This window comes from Engraulis encrasicolus, chromosome 15 (genome assembly GCF_034702125.1).
Source record: "Engraulis encrasicolus isolate BLACKSEA-1 chromosome 15, IST_EnEncr_1.0, whole genome shotgun sequence".
Classification (NCBI taxonomy): domain Eukaryota; kingdom Metazoa; phylum Chordata; class Actinopteri; order Clupeiformes; family Engraulidae; genus Engraulis; species Engraulis encrasicolus.
In genome coordinates this window covers 45,840,169-45,867,720 of record NC_085871.1, presented here as the reverse complement: position 1 = coordinate 45,867,720, position 27,552 = coordinate 45,840,169, and the positions used below count along the sequence as shown (strand labels likewise).

Sequence of the window (27,552 nt, the reverse complement as noted above, 5' to 3'; positions counted from 1 at the left end):
TGTAATATGAACTTATTTCCAAAAAATGGGACAGTATCACTTTAAGAGGTAAATCACCTAATAGAAGAGCCTAGAGTTCTGATTTACCACCTAACTTAACCTGGTTTACTCCTGAACCAGCTTTGGGTAACACTTTATAATACCGACTCCTTGTTAAGCATTAGTTATGCATTTGTTAAGCATTATTCAAACCTTAGATAACCCTTTGTGAAACATTTGTTAACCATTATCTCTTTATTATTTCCCATTACTTAATCATTAACAGACACTGTTAATGGTTTTTGATACTGATACATGTGTGTGTGAGAAAGTCGGGGAAAGATTGGCAAATGATACAGAAACCATTCATAGTATAGGCCCCAGGAAATGAACATGCATATCATGTATGCAATACAATCATGCATTGCACCTGCTATGAACATGCAAATCCGTTATAAAAATAATTGAGCAATTTAGTACATCATATCAGTTATTGTATTGCTTTGCTCTTCTTTCATTATTATTCATAACATTTACAGTTGATTTCCTCACGTGTCCCTTTGCATTGACGTCCGCATTATAGGAACTGTGAAAGGGGCCCGACGGGATGCGACCAACACCCAAACTGCCGTCCAATCAGCAGGAAAGGTCTGTTACATTACATTGCATTACACTACAGTACATAACGTCAGGTTAACGTTCGGCGAGAAGGTCGCTACCGTGGAATAGCAGCACGACAGAGAGAATCTTTAGACCCCGACGCGGAGCGGAGGGGTCTTGTTCTCTCTGAAGTGCTGCTATTCCACAAAGCGACCGACTCACCGAACGTTAACCCGCTTATTATATGGATATACTTAAATGATTCACACATGGCGGGGACATTTCTTTATTTAGGAGGATGGGGGAGAGCGCACCTCAGTTTCAGATCTATTCTGTACTTAATTTGTGTCTCCATAGCGTCCAAAGAAGTGCTTCAACTCTGACCTGATCATAGCGCTTAACGTGACTAAATTCTGTTTAATTCTATTTATTCAATGAGTTAAGTAATCTCTTCTGTATTCTACTCTTGTCTCCACAGGGTTCAAAGAAGTGTCCGCACTGCAGCAGGAGTTTCAGTGTCATCTCTGACCTGCTGCGCCACCTGAAGTACCATCAGCGTCCACAGCTGAGGGCCAGCTCCAAATCCTCCCTGTACTCCTGCACCACCTGCACCGCCACCTTCCTCTCCCTGGCCAGCCTGCAGAGACACCAGACGGCCATGCACAGGTACCATTAAAGGTGCACTGTGTAATAATTTGCCTTTATCTGATTGGATAGTTGGATATGGTAACAGGAAGTGAGTCAGAGAGAGATATGGGGGAGGATCGGCAAATTACCAGGGCCGTTAGGCCACAGCAGGGCCACTGTGAAAATAGACAGAAGAGCAGGAATTGTCAGCAAAGTTAATTGCTAAATCCAAATGCTAAAGCGTTTCCCCCAAATGCTGTAGCTTGCCAAATTATTATTGTAAAATGTAGGCCTACAGGTCCTTAAAGGTGTACAAAGTATGGGTCCTCATGAGCTACCAATTTGGCAAAACTGCCCTGATGCCCAAATAAGTGTTGCTGTCCTTTTCAAGAAAATGAAATTACTCTATGCATGTTCACTTTTTGTTTCACATTTAGGTCTGCTGATAATGTCTAAGTGTCTAAAAGTGTAGCCTTTTTATTTATTTATTTATTTATTAGGACTGTGGTGGTTAAGCACAAACAGCATTTTACCTTATAGCTTATTTTATATTTACAGTATTTAGAAAAAAAAACCTCATTTGTTGCATATTAAAGGAGAAAATCTTTTTATTTTTATTTTATTTTTTTAATTGGGCCCTTGATCCCACATGTACATCATGCTCTACTCCCCCATGTTAGTTGTGTGTCATTTGGAGCTCTGCCAAAGATATTCGGTTTTGTCATATCCAAGAGACATCTTCCTATGGGCAATAATATGCAGGCACAAACTAAACTGTTCATAACTTATTCTTTATGGTACTCTACCACTCATAACATGTAGGCGAATCACTTTCCTCAACACATCCGTATTTCGCGGGTATGATTTTTAAACAAAGGCGAGTGCTTATGATGTCATCTACCCCTTATATTCATTCGGCTAGCTGAGTGCTCAAAGCAACTGTAGAAGGAGACGTGAGAAGACTCGTAAATTATCCATCAAGTAAGAATGAGTCGAGTATGTGCATATCCAGGATGCGAAAACAAAATGTAAACTTGGACAAAGTACAGTTTTCACTGGCTTCCTCTCGACAATCTGGATGTTTTGAAACTATGGCTCGTCACCCTGAAAATGGACGCCAAATATCACTGTTCTTCGCTTACGGCGATTGGATTATCGAGTGTGCATCAGAGGACTTTAATCCCCTAAAGGAAAAGAGAGAGGGCCAGAGATTTTAAACACCAACGCATCAAAACGATTGCTGTGCCGCTAGCCGCTGAGAAGCACACACAGAAAGCAAAGGTAAGATGTTGNCTCTGCTTCCTCCTTTNCATTATCTCTTGATCAGTATACTCAGGCTCAAGTCAATATGGATGTGCATCATATTCAAAGTCGTCAATGTCATAATCTGAGTCTTCCGATTCCATTTCCATTTCGAGAGAGGGATCATCTGTGGGTTGTCGTAGCATGAGACATCTTCCAGGCATGTAAGCAGTGTTGCCAGATGTTTCTGATCAAAAATCGCCAAAATGCGCTAAATTCCTAGCCTGGTGAACCAGCGCCACCCGCTGGACGGCAAAATGTTTTGTCTACGGGTGGGTCTGGCCTCGCATAATGATTCAATGAAGCCAGAATGCCATGAATCTGGCAAACCAATTACAACGCATATGTGTTTTGAATCAAAGCGGGCAGGGTTTTGAGGGAAGGTTGTTCTCATCAACAATCTTCGGATGTATTATGCATCAAGGCCAGACTAAATTAGACATCCACATTTAGTCTGGTTTATCAGGCTACTGAATTCCGCCAATTTCAACAAATTGCATTGATTTCTGTGGGCTCAAAACTGGGCAATTGGGCAAATGGGCAATTTTTCCAGTTTTTACCCGCAGACGGTCATTCCAAGTAGCCCAATTGGGCGGGTAATCGCCCAATCTGGCAACACTGCATGTAAGTAAAACGACCAGCTAGCCAGCACACCGGGGGTGCATTCCAATATGCAACCTTGCGTCCTCCACTTGTGCTTGTGGCCTCGTACCAGGAAGTAATATGTCATGATGACATAACTGACAACAGCATTATATTCCAATATCTCGCAAAAGCTCAATTCTGAAGTCTTTTTCTCATTTGCAAACTGGATGGTGAATGAAAAACGGTCTACCATAAGTTGTTGTGGCAAGGCTGAGAGCTGGGAAACTTTATTGTTTTCTCCACGGAAGCTGGGCCAGGAGGCGGGGCCAGGAAGCGGGGCGAGGTCACAAGCACAAGTGTAGGAAGCGAGGTTGCATATTAGAATGCACCCAGGATGAATGAATGGTAGCTGACGCGCGCTGATGATGTCATCAGCACTCGCCTTTATTTAAAAATTATACCCGCGAAATACGGTTGGCATTTATTAATATTGTGCTGGGGTCAAGGGTGGAAGTGACCTCATGAGGGACGCTTTGATTTGATTGTGCAATGCCGGCTATCACTGGATTGCAGTTGGAGAAAACTATGCGATAAAGCTCACTTCTAATTACTTTATATGCTTCAAATAGCTTTTTAGCATTATGGTATCCTACAGATGTAAATTTCACACTAAAGAGTTTAATATTTACTCGAATTGTGTCGTTAACATTACACCTGGATGAAAGTCAGTATCAGGAAAGTTCGGATACTTTGGAAAAATTCCGATCCGATCTCTGAATTATGTTGATATCTGAACCCGATACCGATATCCCATCCCTAGTGTGTGTCCACTCTAAGAACACCGGACATCTCTCTATGCCAAGTAATAATAGGATGCTAAAGACAGTAATGCCGCATATTAAAGAATTGATGCACTTTATGAGAGATTAGATTACATTACTACTTTCTATTGGTTTCTGGGGTCTTTGACGCCCCCCAGTGTTGTACTAGGATTGACTACCACTTGATGCGAAAGTTTTTCTTTTCCAACGTCTTTCCACAGAATGGCAAGTCCCACTGCCGTGCCGACAAGTAGGGGTCAGTGTGTTTTCAGGTCACTGGAGGCTCTGAAGGCGGCTTTGTCCATCCATGAGGAAGAAACCATGTCTAAATTTGTCACGCTACGCAAAGAAAAAGACTTTGGCCAGAAAAGTATGTTTTTTTTTGTTTTGTTCATCATTCATAGCATCATAGTATCATTTCTATCATAGTACATGCACATGTTACTGTCTGTCAGGTGGGCCTAATACGTTGCTACCTGTGTAATACCTTTGTTGTTGTTGTTGTTGTTGTTGTTGTTGTGTGTGTGTGTGTGTGTGTGTGTGTGTGTGTGTGTGTGTGTGTGTGTGTGTGTGTGTGTGTGTGTGTGTGTGTGTGTGTGTGTGTGTGTGTGTGTTATTATGTTTTAATTACTTGATGTAATAAAAGGGGGCGCACACAAGGCTTGTGTGAAAAATGTATATTGTAGACAAACATTTACAACAGAGGTCAGAGGTTAACTGGAGAAATAGACGTTTTGAACCTAGTCCATTCTCATTGTTATATTATGTTTTAACACAGTTGAGAACCTATCATGTGAAAAGAAGGTGTACTGGGACTTGAAGCATGTGCCGTATGATGGGATGCCTTTCCACCTGGTGGGAACCAAGTCATACACTTGCCACATGGGGCCTGATCAAAACGTTAAGGCGAAGGAGAGATATTGTGCCAAGAAGAGGAAACAAGCGGTATGTTGTTGGGAAATTTACAGAAATGACAAGTTTTTTGTTTTTCTCATTTATCCTTTATTTATCCAGGATTGTCCCATTGAGACTAAGAGCCTCTTTTGCCAGAGAGTCCTGGTCAAAATGGCAGCTAACATATAGTTACAGACACAGACAGACACATAGACATAATATATTAAGGAAAATAAACTTTTAAGAAAAATAAGCCTACATAAAACAGTCTGAATTTTATTAATAAAATAGGCTACCTTTTACTATGTAGTAGTTAAATGATGCTTACCAGTAAAATGACCTACTAGTACCATCACATTTGTATTGCAGACATTTTATACAGTCAAGTCAGTTTTATTGTCAATTTTTTTTACATGCACTGGTCATACAAGGAATTGAAATTACGTTTCTTACTTTCCCATGCAGACATAGAAATAGACTTTAGTTGTGGACATAGACAATTAGACATTACACATACATTACACCTAGCGTACGTATACAATACCCTTACAAATCCACCATTTGCTAATATTTTCCTTTCTTTTATGCACCTAGCTCGAAGACCATGTACACCGCACAAAGAAAGTGGACTGCCCTGCACAATTCACCATCTACCAGGTCATCAAATTTCCAACTTTCAAGGTAAAACTAATTTCAAGGCTTTTCTTCACACAAAATTACCTTTTTCACCAATAACGCTTTTACCACCACCATCAAGTTCTGGGTACTGTACTTCCTAAATTATAGCGTGGGCCCCAATAGTAATGTTATGTTATGATTAGAACTGCCCCAACAGTTAAAAAAAGTTAAAATCAGCTTTATTCTCATCTTCCTTCAGTGATAGTTAGATAATTCCACACTATCAATAACACAATATAGTTTCTTTCTTTTTTTAAACCTTTTCTCTACTCTTAAGCACATTGAATGACATGTATGTATGATAGTGTGCTATATAAATATTTTTGATTGATTTGATTGATTAATGTGTACATACCCATCCCCACTCCAAGATCGAAGAGAACATCAAGTCAAACAGGAGAGCAGCATCCTCAGCACTGAAGCATGCCATAGAATCCGACGCCTCCAGGGTACAGACAGCTGTGGAGTTTCACGCCAGGTTTCCTGACACCACGGAGCATCAATGTCACCCAACATGCGGACAGGTAGTCCTGTTTAACAATACAGGGGGTAGACAAAATAATGGAAACACCTGTTATTTATTTAGTGTGGGAAGTTCCATGGCTCAAGTGGACCAGCTTTGTGGCCAATCTTCATTAATTGCACATTGCACCAGTAAATTCAAGTGTGATGGTTCAATTAGCAGGGTAAGAGCACAGTTTTGCTCAAAATTTTGCAATGCACACAACATTACGACTGACATATCAGAGTTCAAAAAGGTGAAATTCTTGGTGCACGTGTAACTGCTGCATCTTTGATCGAGACAGCAAGTCTTTGTGATATATCGAGTCACGGTATCCAAGGTAATGTCTGCATACCACCAAGATAAGAAGGATGAACCACATCAAACAGGATTACTGTAACTGTGGATGCAAGAGGAAGCTTCCACACTAAAATGACTGGTGTCTCCATTATTTTGTACAACCCTGTATGTCTTCTTGTAATCATGCTATGCAGGGACAAACATATAACCACTTTGACACTAATGCAAATTGGATAAAATGATCAAATTAATTTTGACGTTAAAGTACTGTTTTTTTACAGGTTGATGAACTACAAGAACCTCGTTACTACATTGATCCTCGTGTCAAAGATCAGATTGTCAAGCTAACCTTATCATAGCAAGACATGCAATACCAGCCAATATCTAACACATTGACCCAAAATAGGTGGGACATGAAAAAACTGTGAATGATGCTGCATAATTTCCTTCGATTGTTTTATTGCATGTTATTTTGTCTGTCTCTAATCAGTCTAACTTTATTGAGTACTCAGGCCTGATACCAGTGTAATTGAGTAAAGTACTTGGGTATAAAAACTTACTCGAGTACTATTTAAAGTAGGCCTACCCAGGCTACTAAAGAATTACAAAGTACTACTCAATTACACCCCTGTGAATTATCTCCTTATTTTCAACAGTGTGTATTCATGCTTCTTAAAGAATGTTGTCAATAAATTGTTTTTGCACCATGAGGAGTAGGATTCTTTAATGAAGGGTTTGAATCAACCAACCATGTTTGTATTTAGAATTGTGGGTTTTTAGTTGTTTTTTTTTTTTTTTTTTTGCTGCAAGTCGCCATTCAGTGAGTAGCCTAAATGTGAGATTGTTAAAATACAAATCGAGTGTCAATAACCCTGTTAATCAATAACCCTGTTATTAAGGGTCACTTAAGGTGGTTATGCAAACATTATCTTTACAGGGTGTTAAAAGTAAAAGCATTTTTGAGTTGTAATTATAATGGTAGCAAGTGATAGGCCTATTACATAGGCCAAGCTGTTATCTCAATTTAGTCGTTTAATACAAGGAGTAACTTTCCCTTTTGTTATGCATTAAGAGTTTTGCTTACATAAATAAATAAGACGACGTGTCATCTGTGAAAATTCTGTCTAATTCAACCTAAAAAAGATGGCTGGTTTGTTTTGTAGTTGAAGTCCTCTCAGTCTGCGCACTGCGGCACTAAAGAGCTTCCGGTATGCCTGACCCCAGCACAATATTAAAAAGGGCCGACCCGCGAAATACGGATGTGTTGAGGAAAGTGATTCGCCTACATGTTATGAGTGGTAGCGTTTTCATAAAAGTAAGAGTATGCACATCCCACCTCTCTGAGGCCAGGTGCAGGACAAAGGCACGTCTGATAGTAGAAAAAGTAGAACTCCGCACACTGTAGCTTCGGAACTACTTTTTCTACTATGAGTGGTAGCGTACCATAAAGAATAAATTATGAACAGTTTAGTTTGTGCCTGCAAATTATTGCCCATAGGAAGAAGTCTCTTGGATATGATCAAACCGAATATCTTCGGCAGAGCTCCAAAAGACACACAGCTAACATGGGGGAGTAGTAGGGGTGTAAATCACAGCCTTCATGACGATACGATACGGTATCGATTTCTTAAAGCAGGGATTCGATTCTTTTCGATACTTAAGAATTCCCCACGATACGATGCGATGCGATTCGATTCGATTTTTTTCCACTACTATTGTGTTATGGAGCTAGGGCATTGCACAGGGGCCAGCGATTCGATTCTTTTCGATACTTAAGAATGCCCCACGATACGATGCGATTCGATTAAATCGCCGGCCGATACTTTGATGCATCGATACATTTTATTTACACCCCTAGTGAGTAGAACAATGATGTACATGTGGGATCAAGGGCCCAATGTAAAAAAACTGACCTTAAAGGACCAAATCGGCATGTTTAGGTGAATAGGCCTATGTTGCCTGTCCATTCCATACCTTGTGGCATAAGGTCTAAGATTTAAGGGAATAAACCACTAATATTCCATAAGGTGGTAGGTATGAAAGCCAAATGTTAGTGGGGGGGACACATTGTCCCCCACACATTGCCCCCTTAGAGAGAGCTTAACAATTAACGTTTCCCAAACGGCATGGTTGACCTGCCTCCCTTGGTTTGCTTATGGTTTTTTGCTTATCGACAAAGTGGAAGGAGTTCCCGGGCCGTAGTTGCGGGAATTCAGAAAGTACTTGCATTGCTCTTGACCTGGGCCTCGTTTCCCGATAACGATGGTTCTTAGCCTTACGTGTGTCGTTAACCAGTGATCCTACGAATGTTCTTAGATTTCCTACGACTGTTTCCCAAAGACACTCGTACATGAACGCGCGTGCACAGCCTCTAAGATCATTCGTAGCGTCGCTCTTAAGGATCGCTGTCCACATATGTGGTGCTGAAGTGTCCTCGGAGTGAACTGCGCCGTCATGCTGCTAAACCATTTACAAAATGTAAGGCGTGTGTCAGTATCAAAAGTTGTTTTCTAAGGGTGGGACTACATTTGTAGCAGTTTGCAACTATCGACAGGAGTTATTGTTGGCAAATGAAATAAAATGCACACACACAATGAAATCATGCAAAACCATGAGCTACGCAGTTATACTGTACCAGACAAAGCGCGTGCAGTTGGCTACCGTGCTTAATATTTAAGAAGACAAGTAGGCCTAGTAGTTCCAAATTGGAATGCGCATTTGGGGAGCGGCGCGCCAAGCAGTCCCACCAGGAAATCGCGGGCATTTTCTCAAAAAATCGCGGTCGGAATTGCCAGATGGTGCACGAGGATTTCCAGAAAATTGCGATAAAAGTTGCGGAGCTTCTTACTGTGTTGTTGCGATTTTGTTGCGGCATGAAGTGAAAGGTGCGATTTTTGTTGCGATTTTTAATGTGTTTCCCCACGCTTGAAAGTAAAGGACACTGCCACATTCCAGTCCTCTGGTGTTTTTATATTATTTCCATTTTTATATTATAATGTTGGTTCTTAGGCAAAGCAGGGAAGCTGCCAGGGCGAGTTTTTAGCCAGAATGTCGTCGTGAAAAGTTCCATCTCTTTCATGCTGCCATTACGACACCCTTCATTACAATGCTGTTTATGGCCGTTTGACTCTGTTTTAAATGTCATCACCGTTTCAAATTGTAAGCATACAAACTTCGTATCATGTCGATATCCATTCCTGACTTAAAAAAGTGGATACATAATTAACTATAAGTAGGCGGGCGGAATTGGGCATGTCCACCCAGTTGAAGAGGCTGCGCGACAGGAACTCTTGTGACTGAAATCCTGGTTAATGTGAGTCGTCTGCTACACATAGCCTGCCTGTGTCGGCGTTTAATTTTCAAGCTTGTCAAAAGCAACACAAATAAAAGCAGAGAGAGGGGTCGCTTTCGAAAGAAGGCATAGGTTTTTTTTTTTGTTCTCCCGCGCCGTCCGGCGGCTTTAAATTAACAGCTGATGATCATCATTCAATGTAACGAGGATGGAGTTCACAGATTTCCTTTTGTGAAGGGTGCTTGCTGAATAATGCTCAGAAATTATATTAATTTTGGTGCTCTTGTGAATATAAAAGACGACGACATTGTTATCTATAAAACACCACGTCGCCTGCAGAATGGAGGTCTCAGCTGTCAAACAATAGGCTACAGTCAATCGTGCAAGGAAGAGAGAAGGAGAGGGAGACACAGAAAGTAGTTTTCCACCAAGTGCTCGTATCCAGCCATAGCCCAATTTGCGCGAAAGAGATTACTATATCGGCCAGGCACGCACGCAGCATTCACAATGAAGGATGGAAATTACTGCTTTGTTGTGGACAAGGCATTTGCGCATCTCAATTCGGAGGGAAAATGTTGCCTTCTGTATGCGCACAAGTCAAACACCAAAGTGGTCCAGCAGGTGGACCGCTTTAGAAAAAAGAAAACACATCTTGTTGTAGGAGCCCTATACTTGGCGTAATGTAGATGACTGTCATGAAGTGTTAATTATATATTTATGTAGGCCTACCACATTTTAAAAATGTAGGCCTATTGGTTATGCCAGACTAGTCATACATTTTCCCTCCTGTGACCATGCGAGCAGACGCGCAATGAGAACATGGCGTTTCCTACATTCGTATTTATTAGTTTTTCCCCCCTCACCGACAACTTTGTACATGCATAGTAAAGTGCTGGGACTGATTGCTAGGTTACTTTTTTATTGTATTTTTTTATTGTATTATCCTTTTTGAAAGGAAGTTTGTCGACGTCAGTGAAGTCAGCGCAACATGGATTGGTTCAAAGTGTTCAAAGTTGCGGGAAATCGCGGTGATTGGTTAAAGTTGCGCTCTCGCGCAGAATTCGCGGGAATTCATTGAAGTTGCGAAAAACGATGCGATCGCAACATCGCGATTTCCTGGGGGGACTGGCAAAGTACCGCACACTCAAGGCTTAACCCTATCCAGACTGGGGGGGGGGCTAAAAGTGCCCGCACCAACTTTGATGTCGTAGAATTCCTTAACGACTTAAGCTATGACTACAAAACTTGGTGACTTTTCCTAAAATTTAGTTGGCTACAGTTTTGTACCAAAAGAATATGTTTATCATTTTTGCCGTTGCCATGGCAACGGTTTTCTGACAGGTATGTCTGACTGAAAATCACTGATCTAAGTCTCATTATTGTTCCTTTTTCATATTTTTTTGTTATTTCCATTATCATCAGACAGCTTTGTGAGCATTTAAGTGGTGTGAAGCATGTAATCATTGAAATTCAAGTGCATTACCTACATTTGATGGAAAATTATGGTGAGATTTTGGGCATTATAATCAGATGATGTCATAATGACGTCATAATACCAGATAATGACACAAAAATGATGACATTCATAGATGTCCATATGTAGATCATCTCCCCAAAGTTTGGTGGTTCTACCGTATTCCGTTCATGAGTTATGAGGGGGGGGTCAAAAGAGCCCCCCCCCAGGCCCAAGAATGCCAAAAAAAGCCCAGTCTGAATAGGGTTAACTGTGAGGAACATTTTGCACGGCAGTCTGCTGTTATTAAAACAAAACACCTACACGAATCCCCATCGCTGCCTTTTTTTATGTCATAGTTTACCCTTAGCCTACAACTATCGTGTCTTTTCTGCGTCGCCTTCCCTTTCTTAGGGTAGGCCTACTTGAAAATGAAAGAGGGCGCAACGACTCGCTGACCGTTTTCTTTTTTTTAGCTGACCTTCCGACCTCACCACTCTTGTCTTTGGTCGCCGAAGCCCCCTATTTATTTTGCGTGTGGATGCCTTGTTCTTGTTCACGAAGCACCCACACAAATTATGATTGATCACAGTTTAATAAATCCCTGATTTATCAAACACAGCTGAACTATTTTACTGCCGGTAAAATATTTTCCAAACACATTGCTTTTATTTTATACACTTACACAATTAATGTTATCTTCTTATTTTCGTTACAGTGTCAACTGTGGTGCCATGATATTTACACTCCCGTCTTAAAACATCAACTTGAAGCGCAAGTTTCCTCTTTTCCTGTGGGTGTCTCCACTGTGCCATGCCACTCGCGTCTTAAAACAGCAATCTTATGCGCAAGTTTCTTCTTTTCCCTTCATATCCTGTGGGTGTCTCCACTGTGCCATGCCGTTACGATCAATCTTAGCGCGTTAAGACTACTCCAGATCACTCGTGGATTTCTCTTAGAGTTACGTGTCAACCTGCGATGGTTCTTTGCTAAGTTGGCTTTGGGAAACGCTCCGTGAGCTCTACGATGGTGTTACGTGTGAACTTAAGTAGCACGTAGCGTTAAGTAGTACTTAAGGCCCTTTCGGAAACGAGGCCCTGACTAGTTGCAACGCTGAAAGTGTTGCGTCACTAGGAGGGCACATCCTGGCTAAGAAAGGGGCAGGGTGGTCAGAGGCCATATGGGATTTGTGTGCCCTATAAAGGGTTAAATAATCAAATCATCTATTAAAATCCTTCCTTAATTCCTTCGCAGCCGCGTCCACAAGTGCTCCTTCTGTGAGCAGGCGTTCTAGCAGATGTGCCCCCGGGATCAATAAAGTTACTCTACTCTCTACTCTACTTCGCAGCCACGTCCACAAGTGCTCCTTCTGTGAGCAGGCGTTCTAGCAGATGTGCCCCCGGGATCAATAAAGTAACTCTACTCTACTCTACTTCGCAGCCGCGTCCACAAGTGCTCCTTCTGTGAGCAGGCGTTCTAGCGGCTGTCTGGGATCAATAAAGTTACTCTGCTCTCTACTCTACTTCGCAGCCGTGTCCACAAGTGCTCCTTCTGTGAGCAGGCGTTTGAAAGGATGTCGGAGCTGCTGCGTCACATGATCATGACCCATCAGGGGCCCGACCCCAAGCCCAACACGGATCCGAATCCGAACCCGAACCCGGACGCCGAGCCAGCCACCACGTCATTAAGGATGACCTGTGTAATTACTGCATTTCATTTATTACTTCCTTTTGGTCATATTGGTTTGTTTGTTTGTGTGTTTGTTTGTTTGTGTGTTTGTTAGAGATGCACCGGATCCAGGATCCGGTTACGGATCCGGCAGGATAATAGGGTTTTTCACAGGATCCGGATCCAGGATCCGGTAGCCGAGGCTTTTCAGTCAAAATAGTTTGAGCCAACGTGATAAAAGGGCCCACGTGTGCTAGTAGGCTATGTGTTTCAACCCTCGCAGGATCCGGTATCCGGTTCCGGATCCGGCAGGATCTTAAAGGAACAGTCCACCGTCTTTTCAATAATAAAGTATTTTAATAATAAAGTTCTTCTCTGACCTGAGATGAGTTCCTCTGGACCTGCCTAGTCTTCGGACGCGCCCCCAGTCAGCAGCGCGCGCTGCGCAAACTCGTTAGCATTAGCTTGGCTCAGCTTTGTGGGTGGACCATTGAGGGTAAATAGAATTCTATTTACTGTCAATGGGGTGGACGCAAAAGGTGCCTTAAGTTAGAAGTGACCAAATCCTTCCACGTGTTCCCTATTAAATCTCCCCTGCATAACTAGTAAACCTATCACAAAGTTGTTGCACAAAATGAAACCTGGCGATTTCCTACTAGATAAAGAAATGGCACTGTAATGAAAGGCGTAGTAATACATTTGGAGCACTTCGACTTCGACGCATTAATATCTTCACTCCTAGTTCCCCCCTTTCCCCCTTTTCCTGTCAGAGAAGAACATACTTTATTATTGAAACACGGTGGACTGTTCCTTTAAGCAGTGGATCCGGTATCCGGCAGGATCCTAAAAATCAGGATCCGGCGCATATCTAGTGTTTGTTTGTTTGTTTGTTTGTTTGACCCAAATCCCTACCTGGGCCCTGACACCGAACCAGCCACCACGTCATTGAGGATGTCTTGTGTAATTACTGTATTTATTTTATGTATGAGGAAAAAAAGATCCACATTTATAAATATCCAACTAATGTAGAAAAACAGCATTTAACGATCAGTATTCTGCAACCCGCTCCCAGGATGACGAGGGGCCGGAGGATGAGGCACCGGAGGAAGATGGGCCGGATGAGCCTTCGCAAGAGAAGCCATCGCCGGAGAAGCCAGCACGGGAAGTCAGCGCCAGAGCCAAAGCCAGAGCCGAACGCAGAGCCAGAGCCGAAGCCAAAGCTGCCGCCACAGGACCCGAAGAGGAAGGCTGCAAATACTGTGGCAAGACCTTCGACACCATAATCGAGCAACTGGTAATCTAATAATAATAATACATGTTATTCTATTATATTCTCTTTTATTCTATTCCATTCCATTCTATTCTATTCTATTCTATTCTATTCCATTTCATTCCATTATATTCAAGACCCATGAGATGACACACACAGAATTGAAGACGAATCAGAGCCACCAAAGAGCTCTGTGGCTCTTTAACACTAGTAAATTTTTTTAATTCTATAAAATAGAATGAAACAAAATTCTATTCTATCAGTTTCGCCACTGCTTTGTAGCTCTTTAACACTAGAATAGAATTTGATTGAATAAAAAAAACTACTGATCTGTTCTATTCTAATGTTTCCTATTCTATTGTATTCTATTCTATTCTATTCTAGACTCATGGGATGACGCACAGAAGCCTTATCAGTGCAATTACTCAGTTTTTTTAATATATGAATTTATTCTATTCTGTTCTATTCTATTCTGTTCTATTCTATTCTATAAGACTCATGAGAGGACGCACATGGAGATGAAACCGTATCACTGTCGCCAGTGCCCCAAGAGTTTAATCATAATATGAAACAAAATAATGTTCTATTCTATTCTGTTGTATTCTAATCTAATGTATTCTAATCTAATGTATTCTATTCTATTCTATTCTATTCTATTCAATTCTAGACCCATGAGAAGACGCACATGGAGATGACACCGTATCACTGTCGGCAGTGCCCCAAGTCTTTCGTGACCAGGTCCAGCATGCTGCGCCACGCGGCCAAGCACACGGGGAAGCTGCCCTGCCTGTGCGACACGTGCGGCAAGAGTTACTCTAGCGCCGAGGACCTGAGGCGCCACATCAAGTAAGGACTGTAATGCTATACTATTGTTATAATCGCATTGCATTTTGTTTGCCTGTTTATTTTTTCTTTTCTTTTCTTTTCTTTTCTTTTCTTGTCTTTTTTTGTGAGATGTAACTAAGTCAAATGACGATGTGAAGAGAGAAATAACTATATCAAATAAATCAAATCAAACTATAATAATCACGGTTCGGTACATATTTCAAAACAGTATGTGGGAATAAAATGGAAAAAAAACACACATTTTCTTCCTCAGCATGTTCTGTGTTTAAAATATTGTCCAAAATGCAAACGCAAAAAAGGAAAATATATTTGTGTCGGAGTGAAAGTTCTTTAATGTTGTCCTATGAAAAGATAAACTTACAAATCTGCAAAAATGTGAGGAGTGTACGAGGAGAATATGATCGGGATATTAAGTATCCCAAATTTGAGTTTGAGCATATAAACATGTCAGTATCCCGAATAAGCCCTCATTCAGGATACTGAGAAATCGGGATATGCTAGGTGGAGTATCCCGACAGAGGCCGGGATACTACCGCATGTAAACCCCTTATCCCGGATACAGGGGTTTCCCATAGAACGCTGTAGCTGGTATCCAGGCTACACGCATTTGAAGAGAATTCTACAACGGCCAAGAATGTTGACTGGGATATTACATTCTGTGCTCATATAAACACCTTATCACGAATATGATCTTAACCGGGATACATATTCGGGATACTGAACTGCATGTATACGCACTCACTGTAATTTCACTTCATTGTATGACCAGTGCATGTAAAGAAATTGACAATAAAGCCGACTTGTCTTGACTTGCCTATACATTAAAATTACTTACCTACTTCCTTAGCCATTGCCACTCGGACGGCAAACACTGCTGCCCGCACTGCGGAAAGATGTTCAGCACCGCCGGAAACCTCAACATTCACATCCGCATACACACAGGTAACCAGGGCAACCTCAACATTCGCGTTCGCATACACACAGGTAACCAGGGCAACCTCAACATTCATGTCCGCATCAGAGAGAGAGAGAGAGGTTCCATTGGCCCATTGTTTCCGGGTTCTAAAATTTGCAAGGGGGAGGGGGGGAATCCCCCTTTAGGCAGACCTAAAGACTGTTCTATTCAATACTAGGACTAGGAGTATTATGACACGCCCCTTTAGGCAGACCGGAACCTGTTCATGTTAGGTGCCCATAGCAACCTATTACATTGGCATATCTCTACACTTAAAGAATCTCTGTCCGCATACACACAGGTAACCAGAGCAACCTCAACATTCACGTCCGCATACACACAGGTGGGTAACCAGGGCAACCTCAAACACATCCACATAGGTCGTGCCCCACTCCCCTTGCCCGTTATCAATCTAGCTAGTATAGCCCACAACCTCTTGTGGCTTACTGCTGAATTTTTTACTGCCACCCTACATCTGATGAGGTCACTTGAGACTGAGCCCCTTGTCTGTGTTTGTTTTAATTGACTTGTTATTGTTTTACTTGATTTGTTATTTTAATGCAACTGACATTTTCATTTTGTAACTTGTACCGCCACTTGGCCAGGACGCCCTTGTAAAAACAAATCTGTAATCTCAACGGGTCTATTTCCCTAGTTCAGTGTTTCTCAACCTTTTTTTAGGCGAGGCACCCTTTCAATTCATGAAAAATGTCAAGGCACCCCAAACCAACAAGCCGTAACATGGCATCGCAACCGATACCACACAAGCTTAGAAAAGTAACACATTTGGAGACGTCACACGACCTACGTTCGAAGTTGCAGCTGACTGGGGCGACCTATATTTACTTTATTGTGTGTAAATGGCAGATGAAAGATTCCACTGACTAGCATTAACTTATCAATTTAGACAAATATGTATTATATTACATGATTTATTTATCAGCCACGTTTCCGCAGCACCCCTGAGGGGGGCCTGCGGCACCCCTGTTGAGAAAGGCTGCCCTAGTTAACCCATTTTGTCCTGGAGCGACATACTGCATTCAGGTTCTTGAGATTTTAGCTGTTTTTAGTAAAAAATGTACTCCAGAGCTGAATGAACACATTCTAATGCAAAATGCAATTTTAAATGCACCTTATTTCATGTTTTTATGTGCTTCGGAGGCTGAGATATTTAGGTTTTAATAGGCAGAGGGCACCTTTTGCCAAAAAGGGCTTATGCTAAAATGGGTTAAATGAAGGTTAACTAAAAATCTCTGTCTCTGTTGCAGGGGAGAAGCCGTACATATGCGAGACTTGTGGAAAGGCCTTCAAGAGTGCGGGGGACCTTCAGGTATTTATGTTTTTTTAACTGTTTTTTTATGTTATTTTAAAGGGGCTCCAGGTAGGATTGCAAGTTTAATTGATTGATGTGAATCATTAATAAGTGAACGATAATTCTCGCGACCACCCCAAATGCAACATTTTGACAGAGCAGTCCGAAGGAGTGTCATGGGAAACACTTTTCATGCGAAAAATCGCATTACATACCGTATTCAGATTTGTATCAACTGCTGGTATTCCGTTATGAAAAACATTCTCACAGCGAGTTCATTTGAACAGCATTTTTTTTCATTACGCAGCCAATTTTGTGATCGGCATGCCACGGGCACCGCACAAACGACGTCATTTTACCTTGTGCCCCTTTAATGTTATGTTTATAGGGACACTGTGCAGGAAATGGTCAAAAACGGTACTGCAACTATGCTGCTCATTGAAACTGGGCTGCCTATTGCCAAATTTGATCTTAACATGAGAGTTTACTAAGTAATAAACACATATTTTCTAGTATGGTCCAAGTACAGTCATTTTTGCAGCTAAAAATGGCTGTTTTTGGACATTCAAAATGGCGGACCATGGAGAAGATCCCCCTTTTCATGTATGAAAAGTGCTATTTTTCTAGTCATTATGAATTCTTAGAATTTGATGGTGGTGCTAAGTATTCATGAAAAAGGTAACATTAGTGAATGGGCAGCATGAATTCTGGAAATAAACAACCAAAAATCTCACACAGTGTCCCTTTAATGTTTTTATGTTAGGTATTTAAGTTTTGTGAAATCCTTTGGCTCTTTTTATTTCTTCATGACTCATGAATCTTGAATCTGAGGAAGACCGCAAGGTAACATCATCTTACCTTTAAATGAATAAAAAGAAAAATAAATGAAAAAAATACAAGAGTGTATGAACCTTCAACAATCATTTTTTATCTTACTTTACTGTACAACACATTGAATAGCATTCATGTATGAAATGCACTATACAAATAAAATTGCCTTGCCTTTAAAAAAAAGTAAATGTTTTGTTCAGTACCAGGGATTGTGCCCGAGCCAATCTGCAAGTAAAACTCATCCTAAAGGTGCAATGTGTAGGATGGTGGCCAGATTTGGTATTGCAACTATGCTGCTCATTGAAATTGTGCTGCCTATTCCCAAATTAGATATTTTCATGAATATCTTCTAAACAATATGACTAATATTTGCTAGTATTACCACAGTACAGTAATTCTTGCAGCTAGAAATTTCCGTTTATGGAAATTCTAAATGGCGGGCATGGAGAAGATCCACCTTCTCAAGTTCTCATGTATGAAAATTGCAACTTTCCCATTCATAATAAATACTTGGAATTTGATGGTGGTGTGAAGTATTTGTGCGAAAGGTAACGGCAACATGAATTCTGATAATAAATTACTAATAATATAGCAGGAAATGGTCAAATAAGGTACTGCAACTATGCTGCTCATTGAAACTGGGCTGCCTATTGCCAAACTTGATTTTCACATTAACGTTTACTAAGTAATAAACAATTATTTTCTAGTCTGGTCCAAGTACAGTCATTTTTGCAGCTAAAAATGATTATTTTCGGAAATTCAAAATGGCGGACTATAGAGAAGATCCCCCTTTTCATGTATGAAAAGTGCATTTTTTCCAGTCATAATGAATACTTCGAATTTGATGGTGATGGTAAAAAAATCATGAAAAAGGTAACATTAGTGAATGGGCAGCATGAATTCTGGAAATAAACAACTAAAAATCTCACACAGTGTCCCTTTAAAATAAATCAACATTTGAAACCTTTGAAACTTTTAATTGCACAAAAACATTGCAGGGATGCTTCATTAGCTTGGCTGCCACACAAATAACACAGAGTCCTATAACCACACATTTTTAACTAGTAATTATTTAAAAAATACTGTAGCACTTTAATAATAGATGCTATTTCTTTTTTTTTTTACAAAGACTTAGATAATAAACTAATAATGAACTAATGATGAACTAAACATTAAGAAAACATTATTTATACTTAACACAACACTATTTACTAAATTGTATTAAGGCCTTATAAAATAACTACAAATAATATGTTCAATATTTCACAAACCTTTTAGCAGTATTTTGTATTCATTTACCAAAAGAATAATGTTTGTTCAATATAAAATATTAATTTCCCACTCATTGACAAATATTTGTTAATGTTTTCTTCATCATTAGTTCAATCATTTACTAAGTCTTTATAATGTTCTTTATGCATTCATTATTATAAAATGTCACCAAAAAAATACAATGCTGTCCCTGTGTTAAGTAAGTAAAAAAAACCTTTTGACACTTTCAGCTGCACATTCGTTCCCATACCGGCGAGAGACCTTACAAGTGTCCTGTGTGTGACAAGGCCTTCGTGAGCTCCAGCCACCGACTCACCCACTCGCGCATTCACACGGGAGAACGTCCCTACCAGTGTTCCGTCTGCGAGCGCCGCTTTGCAAGTAGGGGCTGTGTGAAGAAGCACATGATGACTCACACGGGAGAGAAGAACTTCTCATGCACCGAGTGCCCCAGTCGCTTTAGGAGGAGAGCACATCTGCGTGTACACATGGGAAGGAAACACCAGACGAAGAAGCTTTAAAGGGACACTGTGTGAGATTTTTAGTTGTTTATTTCCAGAATTCATGCTGCCCATTCACTAATGTTACCTTTTTCATGAACACTTACCACCACCATCAAATTCTAAGTATTCATTATGACTGGAAAAATAGCACTTTTCATACATGAAAAGGGGGATCTTCTCCATGGTCCGCCATTTTGAATTTCCAAAAATAGCAATTTTTAGCTGCAAAAATGACTGTACTTGAGTTGGACCATACTAGAAAATATTTGTTTATTACTTAGTAAACTTTCATGTTAAGCAGCCCAGTTTCAATGAGCAGCATAGTTGCAATACCGTTTTTGGCCATTTCCTGCACAGTGTCCCTTTAAAGTTGTACTGTGGTTTATTTCCAGAATTCATGCTGCCCTGAATTTCCCTGAGTCCCTGAATTTCCCCCTGGGGATCTATAAAGTTAATCGACTCTACTCATTCACAAATGTTACCATTTCACAAATACTTGCCACCACCATCAAATTCATAGTTCTCATTATTATTGGAAACATCGTATTTTCAATAAATGAAAAAAAGGGATCTTGTCCATGTCAGCCATTTTAGAAGAAATAGAATTTTTTTAGCTGCAAGACCTACTGGACTTTGGCCATACTAGTAAATATTGCGAACTGTCTGAAGACATGGTAACAGAATTTGAGGAATTTGAAATGCTCCCAAGTGCCCCGACAGCTTTAGAAGGAAGGCGCATCTGTGCTTACACATGGAAAAGGATACACCAGAAATCTTAAAGACAGAGATACGTCATTCTAGTTATATTCCGGTATCCATGTGATGTCGGGTGAACGTCCCTTTAGGAGACCTTTGGTTAGCAGATCTTCAGAGTCCTGAGGTTGAGAATAAATGGTGTCCCCTTAGCGCTGTAGATGGCGGTAGCGCACTTCTTGTGCAAATTCCTCAAAAAGAGAAAAAGAAGGGGGGGGGGGGGACAACGCCCCCTTAGGAGACCCAACTTGAGTACATTCTTTTGCATTGGGTTGGAGGGATTTGGTTCCTCTTTATTAATCTACCCTCTTTGGATACACTACATGAAGTAGGGACAGAATGCTTTTTATGCATCCGTTATTATAGCAGAGAGAGTAGAGAGAGAGAGGTTCCATTGGCCCATTGTTTCCTGGTTCTATTATGGCCCCCCTTAGGCAGACCTAGGCAGACGTAAGGACTGTTCTATTCATTGTAGGAGCATTATGACACGGCCCTTTAGGCAGACCGGAACCTGGTCGCATTAGGTGCCCATTGAAACCTATTATGTTGGCATATCTCTATATACTTAAAGAATCTCTGATTATAGTGTTACCAAAAAATGAAGAGCTTTGTTGCAAAGACATCCATTCCATTGCAAAATGCATTTTATATACAGTAGGTTTAAAAAGTCTGCTCTCATTTCCAATAATAAAATTCAAAAGTCGAAAATGTTGAATACTTTGTTTTGCAACAAAACTCTTCAAATGCAAGGCTGCCCCGGTATTAAGTTAAAAAAAAACCTTTTGACACTTTCAGCTGCACATTCGTTTCCATACGGGAGAGAGACCTTACAAGTGTGCGGTGTGTGACAAGGGCTTTGTGAGCTCCAGCCACCGACTCACCCACTCGCGCATGCACACGGGAGAAAAGCCCTACCAGTGTTCCGTCTGCGAGCTCCGCTTCGCGAGGACGGGTTCTCTGAAGAGTCACATGATGACGCACACGGGCGAGAAGAAGTTCACATGCCCCGAGTGCCCCAGTCGCTTTAGGAGGACAACGCAGCTGCGTGCACACATGGAAAGGAAACATCAGACGAAGAAGCGGGGCCAGCAGCTTTAAAGTTGTACTGTGGTTTATTTCCAGAATTCATGCTGCCCATTCACAAATGTTACCATTTCACAAATACTTGCCACCGCCATCAAATTCATAGTTCTCATTATTACTGGAAACATCGTATTTTTAATAAATGAAAAAAGGGATCTTGTCCATGTCAGCCATTTTGAATGTCCAGAAATAGATTTTTTTAGCTGCAAGACGTACTGCACTTTGGTCATACTAAATATTGTAAAGGAGCACATGATGACGCACATGGACGAGAGGAACTGCACATGCTCAGAGTGCTCTGTCAGCTTTAGGAGGAAAAAGGACCTGAATCTCACCTGGAGAGGACACACTGCCACGCAAAGCAGGGCCCACTGACCGCTTTGGCCGGGCCAAGGACAAAATAATCAGCAAAAAAAGGTGGATCGTCTCCACGTCCACCATTTTGAATTTGCAGAAATAGATAACTTTTAGCTGCAAAAATGACTGTACTTTGGTCATCCTACTGAATACGTGTTAGTTTATTGCATAGTAAATATTCATGGAATGATACAATTTGGGAATAGGCAACACAGTTGCAACGAGCAGCATAGTTGGAAATACCTACTCGGGCCACCACATTCCTACACCTTTTAAATAAATCAACCTTTGAAACCTTTGACCGTATCATATGCTTCTTATATAATCCATTTAAAACAAAAACAATAATTTAATTCATGCAATAGTGTCATTCAGACTTGTACAAAATGCTGAATTGAATGAATTGAAATTCACAGTAATGCCATAGTATGAACACTAGGTGGTGGTGTTCTATGTACTCTCAATGGATGGTGTAGATTAAATTCGAAGAAATTCAAGGTAATGACACCACCTAGTGTTCGTATTATGGCATTACTTTGAATTTCAATTCATTCAATTCGGAATTTCTTACAAGCCTGGTGTCATTGGCTGCCGTTACACCACCTTGACATGTGCTACTGTACTACTAAAACGTCATTGAGCCTGTTAACTCATTGGCTCCCAGCTTTTTTCAACACAAACAGTCCTGTACTCATACATTTTGAATTAATTATTGATTAAATCAACCTTTTGAAACCTTTGATACTTTGTGCGTGGTGTGCGACACTGGCTTAACTCCTATAACTTATAACTTATAACTCCTAATACATCGTGACTCGTTGTGATGCACATTGTAATTCATTGTTGTAAATGCGCTCATGAGTTTAGATTAAATCAACCTTTTGACACTTTCTAGGTGCACACTCGTTTTCATACGGGCGAGAGACCATACAAGTGCCCGGTGTGCGACAAGGGCTTTGTGAACACCAGCCACCGCCAGGTGCACATGCGCCTCCACACGGGGGAACGCCCCTTCGAGTGTTCCGTCTGCGACGTCGGCTTCATGACGGCACACTGCCTGAAGAAGCACATGATGACTCACACGGGCGAGAGGGCCTACACATGCCCAGAGTGCGCCGAGGGCTTTAAGAAGAAAAAGGAACTGAGTTCTCACATGGAGAAGACACACTACAACGCGATGCAGGACCAGCACCAGCAGCAGCAGCAGCAGCAGCAGCAGCAGCAGCAGCAGCAGCAGCAGCAGCAGCAGCAGCAGCAGCTTCAGCCCTTGTAAAGTGTTCTGGTCATTTTGACCCATTTTTAGTTTTTTGGTTGAGAAAAATAATATCAGTTATTATTTTTTCCACAGTGAGATTCACTAAATTTGGTTCATTTTCTGTGAGAAACATGATTCTGAAGGGAAAAAAGTGACCCCCCCCCCCTTCTCTCTCTATCTCTCACTGTAAAAATCATACATAAACTGAAATTCACAGGCATAATGCAGGGAACATGAGGGTGAATATGAGCTATGACTTTTTTTTCCTTTTTAAAATTATTTTTCTATATGCACAGGTCAAAATGACCTGAACACATTCTATGAAACAAAACCACATGCACCTTACAAAGGTTAAGAAGAAAACGCATCTGGGTTTACACATGAATAAGTAGGGATGGGGCCGGTCCAATAATGTGTCTGTATCGGGTTCGGATATCACCATAAGTCAGAGATTCATTCAGAGATTCATTTTCACAAAATTTCCAATAATGACTTTGAGCTAGGTGTAATGTTAATTCAAAATCATTACAGTTGCATATTTGTTTTCAGCATTGGATTATTACTACATTTTTAATTGTTACCTTTTTCTTGTTACTTGGTTTCCTGCGTCCTCTGCAACAATTTTTTTTTCTAACTGAGATGCACCACACAAAGTGATTTGTTTTGTACACGATTAGACTTGGAATCAGCTTGAAAACATTGCTGGTATGCTTTCATTTGTTGTTGAGAGGAGTTGCTGGGTTTTTTTTCTAATCATACTAGTACTGTATATAAAAGTTACGGTAAAATTACAATGAAATGCACAGAGCAAGTCAATACCATGTGCGCATTCCAATATGCGACCTTGCTTCCTCCACTTGTGCTTGTGGCCTCGTACCAGGAAGTAATATGTCATGATGACATCACTGACAACAGCATTATATTTCAATATCGTGCAAAAGCTCAATTGTGAAGTCTTTTTCTCATTTGCAATTGGGATGGTGAATGAAAAACAACCCCACAAAAGTTGTTGTGGCTAGGCTGACAGATGGGAAACTTTACTGTTTTCTCCACGGAGGAGGGGCCAGGAGGCGGGGCGAGGCCACAAGCACAAGTGGAGGAAGCAAGGTTGCATATTGGAACGCACTTCATGTCAGGTTAGAAAGGTTCCTTGGCTCCATCTATTGGGTTCAGCACAAAACAGATTTTTTTGTCTCACACTCTGGAGGAATGTAAACTAAAATACGAGTATACACTTGGACCCAATATACTATACTGTGTGAATAATGATCTTATGCAAAAATGTTTTTGAAGATTATTGGAAAGAAATTGGGTGTTCAAAGACCCATCAATACTACTGAATTTAAACGGATAAATGTAAAAAAAAGAAAAAAAGAATGGACGGATAAGGATATGATGCAAGTTTGGTGTTGAGAGTTTTTACATGTTTATCAATAAATACAATATCAAACATGGCAGTTTAGTATTCCTTTAATGTTCAACGTTTAATAGGAACGCGGGGGGAACAGGAGTAATAAAAGATAGAAAAAAGATTTATGAATATAGCATTTAAATATGTCTTTTAGAAGTTTGGTAAAGAATTCTGCATGTGCAGCAGTGTTTCTCAGAGCACAGGCAGCTGGGGTGGGGGTGGGGGTTGTCTCATGAGGAAGTCAATGGGGTGTTGTCTGGCATATGATGACGTCAATGGGGCGTTTGTTCAAAATAGTTTGAGAACCATAATTATGACATTGTGAGCAACCTGTATTCTAGGGACCTTGGGCCCTCTTAATGAGCGAAAGAAAGCGAAAGCCCAACTGGGAAACTCCAACTCCCATTGTCATTGTGACACAGCACTCCACAGCACACAATGAAATTGCATTTATGCCTCACCCCTGCAAGGAAGCAGCCCCCAATGGCGCCTGAAAGGGTATCTCAGTCATGGAAGAGGATCGGGGAGATGGTTAATTACCACCAACCTGGCAGGTCGAGAGCTGAACTGGCAACTTTTGGGCTACAAGTCTGACGCCCTGACTGCTAACCCATGACTAATGCGACCCTGTTTGTATGTTCCTATGTGAATATTACCAAACATTCTGGAGGTAGCTTTACATTTTTAGTATCTTCACAGAAGAAATTCAACACGCAATTTTGTGTTTATCGCTACAATAATGAAATACATAGTAGCCCGTGGCGTGGGTCATGTACTTGCTCTCCTTCCCTTGCTTTCTCCGTCTGTCAATGCCACTAGGCGGGTTTTGATCATTTTTTGGGCTGGAGTTCACCAGCCTCATCTGGCAACCCTGGCTGGGACTCACTCCCCAGAGGGGGTTCACTCGCTGGTGGTTACTGTAGCCAGGCCGCACCCTCCAATATGGCTTTCAGGCCGACCAGAACGGAGCTGGTGTCGGTGCTCACACCAGTTACGGTAGGGACACATACACGCGAATTTGCGAACTTTGCCATTCATTCCTATGAGAATGGCGAAGGCAAGCGATGGCGAGGCGAAGGCAAGCGATGGCAAGCGACAGCAAGCAAACAGGAGCGAAGCGAAGCGAAATTATTAAAGAAAGTTTAATGTTATGCAAATGAGGAGCGAATTCGCCTGCCACGGCCCAATCAAATCAACAACATAACTGTTCCATTCCATTTGATTCGCCGTGACGACCCGATGACGGTTGAATTTCGCCTCTCTTCGCTTCGCCTTGCTTCGCCTCCTATGTGTCCCTACCGTTACGTTCGGCACTAAAGTGTTTGTCTGCGAACCGCCAGTGTTCATACCGGGCTCTGAACTTTTTCCGCACGTGACAGTGTTACCCGGATGAACCTGCTGACGACCACGCTGTCGTCACGGTTCGCAGAGAAAAACCTAGTATTTTGCGGTTCGCATTGCGAACCAATTTTCCGGTTCGCGAACGCAAATATCTGTGGCGTGAACACGACGGTCGGTTCACGATTAGGTGCGGGAACGGGCTCCAGCACGGTTCTCAGTCGGCCTGAATGCGCTACTAGTGACGCAACACCTTCGGCGTTGCAACTAGTCATGTCAAGAGCAATGCACTTTCGAAAATACGGGAACTCCTTTCACTTTGTCGGGAAGCAAACAACCATAAGCAAACCGAGGGAGGCGGGTCAACCATGTCGTTTGGGAAATGTTTAATGTTATGCTCTTGGTCAGACCAAGTCTTGAAGAGATTTGAATGTCGATGACAATCAGGCTAGGTTACTGTAGCCTACTGCAGCTAGTTTGCGATCGCAAGTGAAAGATGGATGGGTGTCAATGGAGCTGCTTATAATAATATATATTTTTTCTCATTTTATATTTTTTTGCCCTGAAATGTTAATATTCAGTTCGAAGCTAGAACTAATACGAACTCATTTGGGTTGGGGTTTTTTTGTGCCACTAGGTCATTATTAGACTATATTAGATTATTATTATTATTATTATTATTATTATTATTATTATTATTATTATTATTATATAGGCTACTGGGTCAGCATTGCAAGCTCAATTAATGAGGCCAAATCACTGACCTAGACAGGGCCAAATCCATTTTTCATGCTGGAAAAACTTAACATCTGGGGGAAAAAAATGACAATACAGCCTCTGGTATAACACCTTCCATAGGTCCAGTAGCCTAGCAATTTCTTTTACATTGAGCCATATAATATGGACTTCATTTTCCATTCCATTGCCTTTCCCCTTGCCCATGTTCGCCAACTAGTGGCAGCTAGGTGGAACTGTGGCTACAATGGGAACCAATGGGACTGCAGCTCCTCCATTCAAGTTTCGCTGGACTCTGGACTCACTATAATTATAGTACTACACCGTGTCGGGTCGCGTTGACTGGTGTTTCGCCCTTCGCAGTGTTGTTTAGTGATTGCACGTTTGTTGGTTTTAACGCATGACACTAGTCCCACCGGCAGCCGTCTCCGTGTTGGAACCGATGCACCTCCAGTTGTAAGAAAGGTAGGCTGTATTTGTTTATGTCCCCCTCGATCACCCGACACGATGCAAATGCATACTACTACTGTAGCATCATGTTAAGTCCATGCACTAACAGCCCTGTTATCATGGGTACTGTCCGTTCGGAATGGTGGTATTTCTCTCTGTATACTGTAAGTTAGAAATGAATGAACACTCGTGGTCATTGCGCGTGTTTGGCTTGCAGGACCAAAACACAGCTGCATCGCATCGCTGCTTTGCGTGGATGTGTGCTTCCTTGTGTGATTGTGTGTTCGAATTGGTGCTACTGTACGTGTTTTCGATTGCATTGTATTTTTTCCCCTCTAGTTTGTCAGCTCGCTGTGGCACAGCATGTACGATTTGAAAAATACTTGTAGCTATGGCTGTGGTTTTCTCTTCTCCTTTCTTTTCATTTGTTATCAGTCTTGTCCGTCTTTGATGCCCCTCCCCAATCCATGCATTCATCCG

General features: G+C 41.4%; 1 protein-coding gene across 1 annotated transcript in view; it reads left to right on the top strand.

The window, feature by feature from the left end:
* Positions 1 to 22,182, top strand: part of LOC134464099 (zinc finger protein 569-like) — a 41,499-nt gene extending 19,317 nt beyond the window's left edge. Inside the window, exons 10-17 of the mRNA XM_063217548.1 lie at positions 563 to 627; positions 1,058 to 1,245; positions 12,564 to 12,732; positions 13,774 to 13,995; positions 14,639 to 14,817; positions 15,665 to 15,759; positions 17,041 to 17,102; positions 21,239 to 22,182. Of these exons, the coding sequence (XP_063073618.1) occupies positions 563 to 627; positions 1,058 to 1,245; positions 12,564 to 12,732; positions 13,774 to 13,995; positions 14,639 to 14,817; positions 15,665 to 15,759; positions 17,041 to 17,102; positions 21,239 to 21,541 (1,283 nt within the window). The 3' untranslated portion in view covers positions 21,542 to 22,182. The remainder of the gene's footprint in view (positions 1 to 562; positions 628 to 1,057; positions 1,246 to 12,563; positions 12,733 to 13,773; positions 13,996 to 14,638; positions 14,818 to 15,664; positions 15,760 to 17,040; positions 17,103 to 21,238) is intronic.
* The last annotated feature ends 5,370 nt before the right edge of the window (positions 22,183 to 27,552 follow it).